Below are 14,637 nucleotides of genomic sequence, written 5' to 3'. Positions count from 1 at the left end.
AAATATATTTTTATGGTTTATTTAATGTGCATTGGTGTGAAGGTGTCAGATCCCCTGCAACTGGATCTTCAGACAGTTGTGAGCTGCCATGTGGGTGCTGGGAATTGAACCCGGGTCCTTTGGAAGAGCAGTCAGTGCTCTTAACCACTGAGCCATCTCTCCAGCCCCAACATGACCAATTTTTTGATTCCCATAAAATTCCTTTATATTATCCTTTCATAATCAGCCCTTTGGCTCTGTGCCCTACCACTGTCCAACAATCTGGCCCTGATCTGCAGTTCTGCCTAGAATTTAACTAGCTCAAATCATACACTGACATCTATGAGCTCTAACAACTCCCTTTTAGCCTTAAACTGAGGGCTGAGGAAGGGAGCATTAGCAGGTACAATTGGCAAGTACTGGATACAGCAGAGAAAGCTAACACTGGTGAATGAGACACACTTCTGTATTATTACAGTATATTACTGTTAATAATATACTATATTATCACAGTAAGACAAGGATAACAACGGGAGCTAACTTATATGTGGATACGAGTCAATGTACACGAAAAGAAAATGTTTAATACCTGAGCAAGAAGTGGTCCACGGATTCGCCTCAGAACTTCAGATCCATCCCAGATGCTGGAATTCAGACTTCTGGGTTGAGGCTGCCAAAAAAGAAACGTACACAGAGTTCAGAAAAGTGTGGCTCTTGGACTTGAACCTCAACTACTTGGGAATAAGATGTCACACTGTCCCAGAATACACAATTCCTCAACTTTATCTACAAAAATGCCAATATCAGGAATTATCAACCTTTCGGTCTGTTTTTTTTTTATCAGATAGGGTCTTATTCTGTAGCCCAAGCTGTCTTTGAGCTTACTAAGTAGCTAGGCTAACTCCAACCCACAGTGATCTTGCATGCCTCAGCCTCCCCGGTGCTGGCATTTTATATGTGAGTCACCCCAACTGACCAATTAATAATTTTCTATGGCACATGTAATTCTGTTATTAAACAGAAAATAAATGACAAAGCTCAGTATTTTTTTTTAATTAAAAATTTCCATCTCCTCCCCTCCTCCTCCCCCTCCCCTCCACCCATACCCCCACTCCCTCCCTCTCCAGGCCAAGGAGCCATCAGGGTTCCCTACTCTATGTTAAGTCCAAGGTCCTCCCAACTCCCCCCAGGTCCAGGAAGGTGATCAACCAAGATGACAAGGCCCACACAGAGCCCGTCCATGCCGTAGAATCCAAGCCCACCGGACTCTCTGAATGTGGCCGACGGTGGAGGCCGACTGAGAAGCTAAAGCTCAGTACTTTATTAATCTGTTGTTATCTGAGCTATTGTTAGTTCCCACATAAGAGTAACTTACTTGTAAAACCGGCTTGTTCTGCACTGCTCTCATGATAGCTGGATCTTCTAGCTCATTTTCAATCACCATCTTACTGAGCCTTTCTGCTAGATTCTCCTCATGGTCACCCAACAAGTCCATCTCATCCCTCTCTCTATCGCCTGCTTGTTCATCAGCTGCCGCAGGTAGCTTCTCTTCCAGCTCAGCCAGGCGCTCATGTGCTTCCTGCCAATCATCATCTGTAAGACAAGTCAGTTCACAGAAGAAATGTAGCTCAGCTGGACAGGGTGGTACATGTCTTTAATCCCAGTACCTGGGAGGCAGAGGCAGGTAGATGTCTGTGAGCTCTGGGTCAGCCTGGCCTACATAGCAAGTAGAACAATGAGACCCTGCCTCAGAAAAAAACAAACAAGCAAATAAATTCTTCTATCTATCTATCTATCTATCTATCTATCTATCTATCTATCTATCTATCTATCTATCACCTATCTATCTATCTATCATCTACCTATCTATCATCCATCCATCCATCTATCCATCTATCCATCCATCTATCTATCTATCTATCTATCTATCTATCTATCTATCTATCTATCTAAACAAAAAGGTTTTATGACAGTTAAGTTTCTGTAAGCAGACACGACATACATAAATTGAACTTTTCACTATTAAAAATAGAAAACATATTAGGAATAAAATACAAGTTCTGGGGGTCTGAAGAAATGACTTAGTGGATAACAGTACTTGCTGCACAATCATGAAGACTGAAATCTGGATCCTAGTACCTGTATAATGGGCCAGGGATCCTGCAGATGCCTAGCACACTAGCTCCAAGGGTGGGACACCTGCTTTGATCTCCACACACAAAAGGGCACGATCCTGGACACTCATGTAGGAATACAATCACATGCTCATTCTCTCTCTCTCAACAGTTTCAAGTATTAACTAATAATGTCTGAATCTTTTCCCAGTCTGAAACTGACTTCTAAACTGTGGATCGGTCTTTATACTACTTTGGATACACTACTAGTTTCAGAATTTGAAGATATTTCAGGCAAACACTACAGGAAAAAGTAAAAACCTCTAGCACTAACACAAGACTTTCTCTTAAATTTAACTGCCATCTTCTTCTAAGCCAGCAGTTCTCCACCTGTGAGCCACAGACTCTTGTGCAAGCCTATCTCCAAAAATATTTACAATTCATAACAATAGCAAAATTACAGTTATGAGAATAATTTTATTGTTGGGGAGTAATTACAACATAAGGAACTATATTAAAGGGTTGAAAATTAGGAAGGTTGAGAACCACTTAGAATTTAAGTCTTTGAATCTATTAAATTTTAGTTAGTATTTTTAAAGCCTTTATTATATGACAAGTGTTTTAGGAATACAGGATCCAATGTACATGACAGAAATGCTACCCTCTCCTAGTCTTCATTCAAACAGGAAAACAGAAAATAAACACAATGAATAAGCAAAGGACACACTGCACTAGAAGAAAATTCTATGGGAGCATGGAAGAAAGGTAGATGAAAATGTAAATAAACAAATGTTCAAAGACAGGCCACACCGCAATGATGACAACAGAGCCAGGATTTTAACTCTCCCTCTGTACACTGTACCTTGGATATCTTCTCGTGTAAATACATGTAAATACATGTAAATAATTCGTTTTTTTTTAAAAGATTTACTTATTTAGTATGTATACAGTATTCTGCATACAGGAATGCCTGCAGGCCAGAAGAAGACACCAGATCTCATTGTAGATGGCTGTGACTCACCATATGGTTGCTGAGAATTGAACTCAGAACCTCTGGAAGAGCAGCCAGTGTCCTTAACAGCTGTGCTGTCTCTCCAGCACCCAATATTGATTTTTTTCTTATTTTTTTAACCACTATATATGATTACATTCTATCAACATACTAATTTAACTTATTCCCTAGTGAAAAGCATTCCGAAAATTTAAAACTACACTGTAGGAAACATGATGCATATCTTAAGAGACTTAAGTATTTACGCAGGCTAACTCATGTTTAGAGTCAGGCTATATATTTAAACTTTACTGTTTATCAAATAGAAATGTATCACATATATAATACTAATAATCCAAAAAGCAAAGCAGGTAGGACTTCCAAATTCAAGATTTTGGTGTCAAAGGACTTTTTCAGAACTCTGTGATCCAAACATTAGTCTTCTTAAGGTGTCCTTAAATGATGTGGATCATGGAGAGATGACTCAGTGGTTAGGAGCACTGGCTGCTCTTCCAGAGATCCTGAGTTTAATTCCCAGCAACCACAGGCTCACAACCATTTATAGTGGGATCCGATACCCTCTTCTGGCATAAAGTCAACAGAGCACTCATATACATAAAATAAATAAATTAAAAATAATTGTGGACTATGCGGGGCAGTGGTGATGGTGCACACCTTTAATTCCAGAGGCAGAGGCAGGGAGATCTGTGTGTTGGAGGCCAGTCTGGTCTACTGAGTAAGTTCTAGGACAGTCAGAGCTGTTATACAGAGGAAACCCTGTCTCAAAAAACCAAACCAAACCAAAACAAAAAGACCCCCAAACAAACAAACAAATCCAAGCCTCTAAACGTAAGCCATCTTTCATGTGGGGTTTCAGCCCCTTAACAAAATACATGGTCAAGTGTCATCTTACAGAAAAGAATTTAAGGAGAAGCTCTGAATTCTGAATTCTGAGAAGCTCTGAAAGATACCATGTTGTGCTCAAAAGGGAAAAAATATACTTCAGATAAAAATTATAGAATTTAATTGGGTGGCGGCGGCTCATACCTTTAATCCCAGCAATTGGGAGGCAGAGACAGACAGATCTCAGAGCTCAGAGTTCAAGGCCAGCCTGGTCTACAGAGTCAGTTTCAGGACAGTGAGGGCTACACAGAGAAACCCTGCCTTGAAAATAAATACACACACACACACACACACACACACACACACACACACACACGTGTATGTATGTATATATATTATGTAATTAAAATTTTACTTATAAGCATATATATATAATTATAGAGTTCACGTGGCTAATTATGAAACATTATAAAGAAAAAGATAACTGGTGTTGGAGAGATGGTTCAGTGGTTAAGAGCACTGGGTGTTCTCCCAGAGGACCTGGGTTCAATTCCCAACACCCACATGGCAGCTCACACCTGTCTGTAATTATAGTTCCAGGGCTTCTGACAACCCTCACACAGACATGCATGCAGGCAGAACACCAATGAACATAAAATAATAATACAACAACAATAATAATAAATGGGTAACTGAACTGGAGCAATGGGTCAGTGGACACAGCACTTGCCACATAAACATGAGGTTAAGAGTTCAAATCCCTAGCATCCACATAAAAATCTGTGTAGTATTCCATCTTTAATCCCAGTGCTGCAGAGGTGGGGGGAAGGGATATCTTGGGGCCAAGTTGCTTAGAAAGGCTAGCAAGCTCTGGATTCAGCTAGAGATCCTATCTCAGCATTTAATAAAGTGGGAGGGTGATTGAGGAAGTTACATTACCCTCTAGCCTCTACACACACCTTCATTCATACAAACATGAACACACACATACACCACACAAAATACACATGATAAAAAGTGAAACTAAAAGCTCAACACACAAACATGCACTTTCACACACAAGCACATACAAATGAACTAAAACATGAACACAAACTAAAAATATAGCTGCTCAGCTATATGCCAATGTCTGACCTAAGTTTACTATTGGTCAAATAGATATATAAAGAATAATAAAAGGAGTAATTTCTTCACTTAATTAACCTGTATATCCTGAATGAACTCTTTCCATAAACTTCAAGCCCATCTTCAGGCTATTTTTCTTTTCTTTTTTTCTTTTTTGGTTTTTCGAGAAAGGGTTTGACTGTTTAGCTTTGGCTGTCCTGGAACCTGCCTGTAGACTAGGCTGTTCTTGAACTCACTGAGCTCTGCCTGCCTCTGTCTCTGCTTCTCAAGTGCTGGAATTAAAGGCATGAAGTGCTGGAATTAAAGGCGTGCACCACTACTGCCAGGCAGCTATTTCTAAATAGAAACAAGAAGTGGATGTCACCTAAGTCATTGAGTTTATGCTAAGGAGAAAAGCGGGAAGGAACACTGAGCTCTTCTAAAATAAAAGCAGATTTCCAGACTTCACCAAATACACCTGTACTACAATCAGTAACTCACACTGTTTGTATTTACAGTTCCTGAACCCCCTGGCCACTGTGCTTATCTATTAAAATTAGGACAACATTGAGGCTAGGGATATAGTTCAGTGGTACAGCACTCACCTTGTGAAGCATTTGTTCAACCCCTAATACAGGGGAAACAAACACTGCTATAAAAATTAATAATATACGTTCAATATAGAGAATGGAGTCTGTGACCAACAGGTTAAGTTTAAGCTTTTATTTTTTGAAAACGGATAGGGATTACTTAACACTGTTTGTTGCTCTGAGATGATGTAAACACTTTTTTTTATACAGAAGACAAAGGTTAAGTTTCTTACAAAAAGGTGATATCAGAACTTTTGTTGCCAGTGACCTAAGGTATCCACTATACCAACAGGTATTATTCAAGACGCTGACACCCACTGAAATCACAAATCATTAAATCGACAATTTAAACCCACTGGTTTAAACTCTCTATATTGCTTGTGTATCTATAATGATTTTTCCAAAGAAGTGACAGATCAACTTAGAAAGCATTTTTTTTTTCATAACAAAGATGTTGTAAAGGAATCAAGAATTTCAGTTTACAATTCCATCTGATCAAACTCTGAATGGAAAACAAAGACCTTTGGAAAACTTTTCTCTAGTATATAACCTTTGTTGGCAAAGAAGTCCTTAATCACCCTTCTGTTCTCAGGTGCAGAGTAAGCTGGCCATGTTATCCTGTTGCCTCTACATCTACCTACCAACTGTTTTATTATGCACCCCAAGAACCTTTACCAGATCACATAGAACAGTTCCATATAATCCAGTATCCTTTCCAAGTCAGTGTTCCTATCTTGTGACGACAAACAAAAATGTAATGGGGGAGGGAGAATATTGTCAAAACTCTGAATGTCAGTAAGAAGGTGAAAACCATTCTATCAAGGTTCAAAATTGAGAATACATTATTATGCTGTCTCATCTTAGTAAATCTAGAACAGAAATCTAGCAAATAATAGAAAAATCCAGAGAAGCATATGCTGCTTGCTGCTTCTATTGTATTTTAGGGGTTACTGCTAAACTACCCGCTAAATACGATTTGCAATTCATATATTCCTCAGTGCCTGTAATTCTATTCTACATAGCTTCCTTTGCTATCTCCATGGAGACAGACAACAGCATCTTGGATCATGCCACTCTCCTGGACAATCTCATCTCCTGAGCGCTGGCTATCCTCCAAAGCTCCCTATGCCCTTCTCTACCAAGCACTGCTTCTACTTTGTTATCTCTTGTTGCTCTCCTTTGTGACAATTTTGGTTTTCTAGACAAAGCAAACCTTTCCATTTTTACCACTTCATTCAACTCTGTGAGCTTTGAAGAATTTAAGCTGTTTAAATTATTGCAAAACCAGTAGCCACTATAACAATTTTAAAGTTTTTTGAAACTGAACACTTTAGGATCATCCAATACTACTGTATTTTTCCTGTGTTTCTTATTTATCTTAGAACACTTGTTGCAGAGACTGAACTTCAGTAAATCCAAAGAAATCACAAATATTTACACACACCCCTAATCTAAACACCGCTATTCCCGGATTTTGACAGCAGAAGCAGGAATACCTACATTTCATGTTCTCATCTGTACACTTTACTTGTTCTTTTTAAAAGCAGAAACTTGTTAGTTTACTTTCCGTAAACTTGTTCTGAGTACTTTTATGAACTCATGAAGATATTCTATTACCAAAATTCTTTGTATAAAAAGTGTTTTCAACGTACTGAAGAAACCTTGAGGCAGCATTAATTATTATGCAATAAACTTGTGATGGTCTAGAATGTTCCCCCGTTTGAGACAGGGCTTTTTCCCATGTGGCCCAAGCTAGCCTAGCACTCAAAATCTTCTTCCTCTTCCTCCTTTTGATTGTGGCAGACTGAATTTTAAAATGTCTTACATAGGATTTTCTACAAGCCATTAGTTTTCCTTTTGCGCTCTACAAACACTCCCTTTATCTACAATTATTTTCATCATCATTTAAATGTCTACTTTTCCAGGGATTTAAATTCTTTACACTGGCAACCTAGAGCTACATTGTATTGAGACATTGTAAGGCAGAGAGAGGCCCAGGTGAGCAGAAGAGAAGATAAACTACTGTGACTGAGGGGAGTCTGTACTATTATATAAGAAACAGAACTGGGTCGGGAAGAAGGCCCAGCTTAGCAGATAAAACCACTGCATGCACAAGTCTGACTACCTTAGTCTGAACCTCAGAGCACAGCTGCAAGCACTGGGCCCACATCTGTAATTTCAACATTCCTACTTTGGAACAGGAGGTGGAGACACAAGAATGACTTCCATCTCTGGGCCACCTCGCCTGGAATATGTAGCTCTGAGGCAGAAACAAGAGATCCTTTCTCACCAAGGTGGAATATGAGAACCAACTCCTGAAAGCTGTCCTCTGATCTCCATGAAACAGCCAGGCACATGCTACTCTGACCTACACTCATGCATACGCACACAGAATAAACAAAAATTCTAATTAGAGGTTGACTTTACTAAGACCAAAGCACTTGATAAGATCAAGAGACACTATAAAAAGAAAGATGCCACTTACCAACTGCACCTGACCCAAAAGTATCATCATTGAATTGGTCGATTTCTTCATCTTCTTCTCCCAGGCCTTGAAATGCATCTTCATCTTCATCTAGAGGACAATCCTCTAAAGACTTCAAAAAAGAGAAAGTTAACTTTTCATGACATTTACTCAGTCATTTAAAGTAAGTCCTAATACTGGTTCTCTTTAATGGCAGTAACATATCTTAAAAGACTTTTGGTGGATAAACACACAATTCTTTTATTCCACATGCTTAGATAGTGCTAATTATAAATGAATACTTCATTATCTTGAGTTTCATATAGTCTTTAAAATAAAATATATTTTCCTCACTACATCCATGCTGTTTTCTCAACCCTTTGAAATCTTTCCATCTTTCTTCCTCTTTCCTGTAAAACTAAACTCTAGGCAGGATGCAGAACTCAAAACATTTTTATCCACAATTAAGCTGAGCATTAGAAAAACAATCACAGGTTCTTACTCTACTCTTACAAAACTGTCTAATCATGCACATAATTAACTTTTAAAAATTCTTAATAATTTATTTTTATTTTACGTGCATTGGTGGCTTAACTGAATGTATGTCTGTGTGAGGGTGCCAGGTCCCTTGGAACTGAAGTTAGTTATGAACTGCCATGTGGGTGCTGGGAATTGAACCTGGGTCGTCTGGAAGAGCAGCCAGTGGTCTTAACAGCTGAGCCATTGCTCCAGCCCCTGCAACTCATTTTTTAAAATTAATTATTCAGCGACACCGTTTGAGGGCCTACTATGTCTCAGGCTTTGTGCTAGGTACTAAACCTCAGTCCCTCAAGCTGTAATTTTGAGCCAAATACAACTTGATTTAAAGAAATTTGTGTGAAGATCAAACAAAGCAAAGATTGTAGAACGCTGAATAAAAGCTAGAATCACTATATCATCTTGGGTATGTTCTACTATTTCTCCAGGTACATACAGGCTGATCCTCCTGCCTCACCTTCCAGCCAGTAAATTAGTTAGGTGTATTCTAATTTCAATCATTTCTCTCACTTCAGTTTAACAAGTTTTCTTTACTTCTGGCAACTTTGTTTTGTTTCTAGACAGGGTTTCTCTGCATAACAGCTCTGGGTGTCCTGGAACTTGCCTGGTAGACCAGGATGGCCTTGAATACAGAAACCTGTCTGCCTGTGCTTCCTGAGTGGTGGGATTAAGGACATGCACCACTGCCTCTTCTGGCGATTTCTATTCACTGTATCTCATCATCTCCATGTTTAGACAAAGTAAGTTGAGTCAAAATGTAAAATCAAGGACCCTACTCTTCCAATGTTCAAAGATTCCAAATTGGAATTCCACACTCTAATAGGACGGCTTGTGATTTACCTCACCTGGGAACTTTTTCGACCCATGCTACGGTCCTTTCAATCTTCCAGAGCCAGGCCCGCAACTACCTCCACACCAGAAGCAACCTCTAGCAACTCTATGAAATCACAATGATCTACTTGCTCAAATCAAGATGACTCTAAGGATTTCCCTAGCTCAGTCCTTAAACCGTAGATCCGGAATCTGTTTCATCCCTAGATTAGGAGTTGCTCAAGGTCACACAGCAGTGGGTGGCGGTCAGCAAACAGCTACATTCTCCGGACAACGTCCCGAACCCACCCTTTTCCTCCACTCACCCCGTTGAAACTTCTGCCGGACACGCCCCCCTCCCCACTCCGTGCCTTCTTCACCGGCCGACTAAAGTCTCAGCCAAAAGGCCAGTCCCTGCTCGTGCACCTGACGGCTGCCCGCGTGCATAGGGGTGTGTGTAACAGGGGAGAAGGGGTTCCGGGTGCAGGGCGGGAAAAGCTTCTGTGGGCATCCCCCGGGGAGTCTGCCTCAGGAAAAGCAACCGGGTAGGAGCAATGCTAATCTCCTCGGCAACTCCGGGAGCGGAGGCACAAGTGTAGGGTCAGGTTACCGCACTTAACGGGCCCTCCCCGCCGCAACCCAGCGGCCGGCTCTCTCCAGTCCCGCCCCTCCGCGGTCCGGTCCGGGCCGCGCCCGAGTCCCACGGCCGATGCAGAGTCCCCAGCCACCCGCGCCCTGCCCCCTCCTCAGCGGAACAGGACCCACGCGGCGGGCGGCAGAGGAAAAAGGGGCGCGCGGGCGAGGGAGGGGTCACTTCCGGTCGCAGCCACTCACCTCGTAGCGGAACATTCTTGGGGAGGGGGAAAGGGAGCGGGGAGGGGAATGGGAGGGAGGGAGGGAAAGAAGCGCCGACTCCCCGGGCTGCTCCGCGCGCGCGGGTCTTCCACCGGCTCGCGACCCCTGGCCGCCGCCGTACGCCGGAGCGTGCGTGGGGACGTGCGCACGCGCGCCTGGGAGTGGGCGGGCGCCCAGGCGGCGGCCGCTACGTGGGGACAGATTTGGCGTTTGGCTTCCCAGTGTGAGCGGCGGAAAGGAAATCCCTAGGCGAGGCACTGCGCACGCGCGGGCTGTCTGGGCTGACCTAGGGAGCTTGGGCCTGCCGCTCCGCCTTTATGCTCCCGGAGGCGCTGTGCTCTGAGTCACGAGGTTGCCGTCAGTGCCTGGGCGGAGAAAAGCCTTGTGATTGTCACAGGATTCGTCCCTGAAGCTTCTCGGTTGAGGAAATCCCGGATTCTTGGGCGGTTTTCTTTAACGCTTAGCGTCCTTATCGGGGAGCCTTGGCTTAGCAGGGGACGGGGAATAATGTGGAAAGTCAGTGATTTGGGGAAGGGAAAGGTTGCTGGCTGCTGAATCAGCGGGCCGAGGGGTCAAAGTGTCCACGGCGCCTGTTTTCTTAGAAAAATGCCGGGGATACATTTAAGGAGGGGTTTTTAAGGTGATTTTACTCACCAGGCACTTCAGGACGGAGGGAAGCGAGAAGAGCACTGTTTAAAAGAAAAGGTGGCTGAAGTCACTGCGCCAAGGTCTGCAAGCCTGGATGCCCAGTAGGGCGACAACCACTTCCTTGGAGTTTGTCCAGCTTGCAAGCCTGTTCTAGACGTCTGGTGCTTTGGTTTTGTTTGGCCCTAGCGTTTCTGGTGTTGCTCTGGCTCAACCTCTCCTCCCCCACCTCAAGTGACTGGGTTTTTTTTTTTCCTTTCTCCTCTCCTCTTTTCTCTCTGTCTCTTTCACCTCCTCTCCTCTCTCTCCGCTCTCTCTCTACTTTCTCTTTCCTTCTCTCCTCTTTCTTCACTCTCCCTCTTTTCTCTCCTTTCTCGCCTTCCCCCCCCCCCCATCTCTCTTCTCCCTCTCTCCTCCCGTACTCTCCGCTTTCATCCCTCCCTCCCCCGTCTCTCTGGTTGCCCTGGCTCTTGCTCTGTAGACCAGACTGACCTCGACCTCACAGATCCCTATAATCTCTGCCTCCCAAATCCTGGGATTAAAGGTCTGCATGACCACCTGACTCTGGGTGTTTTAAATACAGTCTCACCTGGGAATGGTGCACTGTAAATTTTTGAACATATTACTGTGACTGCATTAATCAACTGGTTTACTATACGCATTGGGTTTGAAAATAGACGTTCTGGGTGGGAAATAGCAGCTGTCTTTTCACTGCTGTGAGATACTGGGTATGTTTTTTTCTAAACACCTGACCCTTGGGGTATTCTTTTGTAAAATGGGTATAATTATATCTACTTCACTGGGTGTGGTGGTGCATGCCTTTAATCCCATCCTTTGGAAGCAGAGGCAGGTGTAGTTCTGTAGGTCCAAGGCCAGTCTGCTCTACGTAATTGAGTTTCAGGGCAACCCAGGGACACACAGGTAGGCCTTGTCACAAAAAGAGCTGAGAAGAGGCCAAGTATGGAGGTGGCACATCCGTAATTCCAGAACTCAGAACAAGATAGAGGCGATAGAGGCAAGAGTATCAGGAGTAAAGAATATTTTAGTGAAGTTTTGCAGGTCATGTCATCTGGGCTACATGAGATAGACCCTGCCTTTAAAAAAAAAAAAAAACAAGCCGAGGAAGGGTGTCAGACATCACCATACTGTTACAGGCCAGCAGACCTCAGCGCAACTAATGATATAATAGAAACGCTATTTATGTCTTGAAACCCAGCATGTACATAGGCAGCAATACCTGCAGACACACACACACACACACACACACACACACACACACAGAGAGAGAGAGAGAGAGAGAGAGAGACAGACAGACAGACAGACATAGAGTGGTAAAGTTCCTAGATGTACTGACCTTGCTTTTAGGTTCCTGTAGTTCGGCTTCTGACTAACTGTACTCATTAACTAAGGTGTGTCAACTCAGTATGGTTTCTGTGCTTGTAAACTCACCTTGAGAGGCTCAGGACAGCACTGGGGCCCTGAATACCCATTGTAGTTGCAGGCCATCTAATAAAGAGCTACTAGAGCCGGGCAGTGGTGGCGCACGCCTTTCATCCCAGCACTTGGGAGGCAGAGGCAGGTGGATCTCTGTTAGTTCAAGGCCAGCCTGGTCTACAAGAGCTATTTCTAGGACAGTCTCCAAAGCCACAGAGGAAACCCTGTCTCAAAAAACCATAATAATAATAATAATAATAATAGACCTACTATTGGCTTAAACCTATGTCTAAGTAGTCTTTGGTGGATACTTCACACCAATACCAACTTTCTTTGGATTTACATTTTCTCCAATTTTTAAAGGTAATCCTATTTGTTATATACATATATCATGCATTTTAAAAACTTGTAAAACAGTTGGATGTGGTGTCACATACATTTACTCTCAGAACTCAGGCAGCTGAGGCAAGTGGATCTCTGTGTGTTTAAGGACCAGCTCTATGTAATGAGACCTAGGCTGACAAAAACTATATAATAACACTGTCTTAAAAACAATATTGTGTGTTTAGAGAGATGGTCAGCATTTAAGAGCACTGGGCAGTCTTCCAGGGACCTGGGTTCAAATCTCAGTACCTACAAGTGGGTCACAACTGTAACTTCAGTCCAGGGGATTGGATGCCCTCTTCTGACCTTCAGGGTATGAAGCATGTAAGTGATAAACACCTGTGAGGATGTGACAGCCAGCCCTAACCTGATGGCACTGTGCTCTTGCCTGCCCAGAAATGAATGACCTTATCCAGTCATTAGTGTGATAGTTTACAGAAGTCCCCTGTGGTGACTAAAGCAGCCTTACAGGGAACCAGGCATCCTTTAAGGACCGTTGATCTTTTGCTCTGGAATGCCTGGGAGATGCTAGTGCCTTGCAGATGAGATAAGAATAGGATACTGGGGCTGGGTGGTGGGAGGTGGTGGGGCACGCCTTTAATCCCAGCACTCGGGAGGCAGAGGCCGGCGGTATTCTGTGAGTTCAAGGCCAGCCTGGTCTACCAGAACTAGTTCCAGAATAAGCTCCAAAGTTACAGACAAACACTGTATCGAAAGACCCCCCCCCCCAAAAAAAAAGAATAGGATAATGGGCTGTGTGGCATTAACTGCTTATCCTATGGGGAAGGGATGAAATGCTCTTTATTATTACTACTTAGTGGGAAAGCGAGGAAGAGCTTAGAGAAGTGCTAATTCCAAGAATAAGATCAGTATCACAATCTTGACACAGACTTGAAGTTTGATTTTACTGGGGTGCATCCAAAAGCTGGCCAGCGACTGCCTCTGAAGACTGGTTAAGGAGAGCAGCCCTACATCCATTTCTTGGGGCCTTTTAAAGAGTAAAATCATAAGTTGTTGCAAAGCAGGTTTACAGAAGAGAGACAATGAGCATATTGAGTAGGTCTTTGGACTGTCAGCTCCCAAATAATGACACAGACTTCTTTTTTTAAATTTTATTTTATTGATATTTATTGAGCTCTACATTTTTCTCTGCTCCCCTCCCTGTCTCTCCCCTTCAACCCTTCCCCAAAGTCCCCGTGCTTCCAATTTACTCAGGAGACCTTGTCTTTTTCTACTTTCTATTTCCCATGTAGATTAGATCTATGTAAGTCTCTCTTAGTGTCTGTATTATTGTCTAAGTTCTCTGGGATTGTGGTTTGTAGGCTGGCTTTATTTGCTTTATGTTTAAAAAACCACCTGAGTGAGTACATGTGATAATTGTCTTTCTGTGTCTGGGTTACCTCACTCAAAATAATGTTTTCTAGCTCCATCCATTTTCCTGCAAAATTCAAGCTGTCACTATTTTTTCTGCTGTGTAGTACTCCATTATGTAAATGTACCACATTTTTCTTATCCATTGTTCGATCAAGGGGCATTTAGGTTGTTTCCAGGTTCTGGCTATGACAAACAAAGCTGCTATGAACATAGTTGAGCACATGTCCTTGTGGTACGATTGAGCATCTTTTGGATATATACCCAAAAGTGGTATTATTGGGTCTTGAGGAAGGTTGTTTCCTAATTTTCTGAGAAATTGCCACACTGACATCCAAAGGGGTTGCATTCCCACCAGCAATGCAGAAGTGTTCCCTTTTCCCCACAACCTCTCCAGCATAAGTTGTCATCAGTGTTTTTGATCTTGGCCATTTTTACGGGTATAAGGTGGAATCTCAGAGTTGTTTTGATTTTCATTCCTCTGATGACTAAGGATGTTGAACATTTCTTTAAGTG

General features: G+C 42.6%; 1 protein-coding gene across 2 annotated transcripts in view; it reads right to left on the bottom strand.

Annotated features, from left to right (window-relative positions):
* The window catches only part of Patl1 (PAT1 homolog 1, processing body mRNA decay factor), a 32,036-nt gene extending 21,640 nt beyond the window's left edge, over window positions 1–10,396 (bottom strand). The window contains exons 1-4 of one of the 2 annotated variants that reach the window (XM_038309740.1): window positions 10,267–10,396; window positions 8,107–8,218; window positions 1,355–1,572; window positions 569–649 (exon numbers count right to left, since the gene is read on the bottom strand). In XM_038309740.1, coding sequence (XP_038165668.1) covers window positions 569–649; window positions 1,355–1,572; window positions 8,107–8,218; window positions 10,267–10,281 — 426 coding nt within the window. In that variant the 5' untranslated portion in view covers window positions 10,282–10,396. Of the gene's footprint in view, window positions 1–568; window positions 650–1,354; window positions 1,573–8,106; window positions 8,219–9,467; window positions 9,504–10,266 lie in introns of those variants that run through there. The other variant, XM_038309730.1, reaches the window with a different exon arrangement.
* Window positions 10,397–14,637: the final 4,241 nt, after the last annotated feature.

The sequence above is a fragment of the Arvicola amphibius genome, chromosome 1, assembly GCF_903992535.2.
Source record: "Arvicola amphibius chromosome 1, mArvAmp1.2, whole genome shotgun sequence".
Taxonomy (NCBI): domain Eukaryota; kingdom Metazoa; phylum Chordata; class Mammalia; order Rodentia; family Cricetidae; genus Arvicola; species Arvicola amphibius.
Note: the sequence above shows the minus strand (reverse complement) of the source record. Positions and strands in the feature narration are given on the sequence as shown.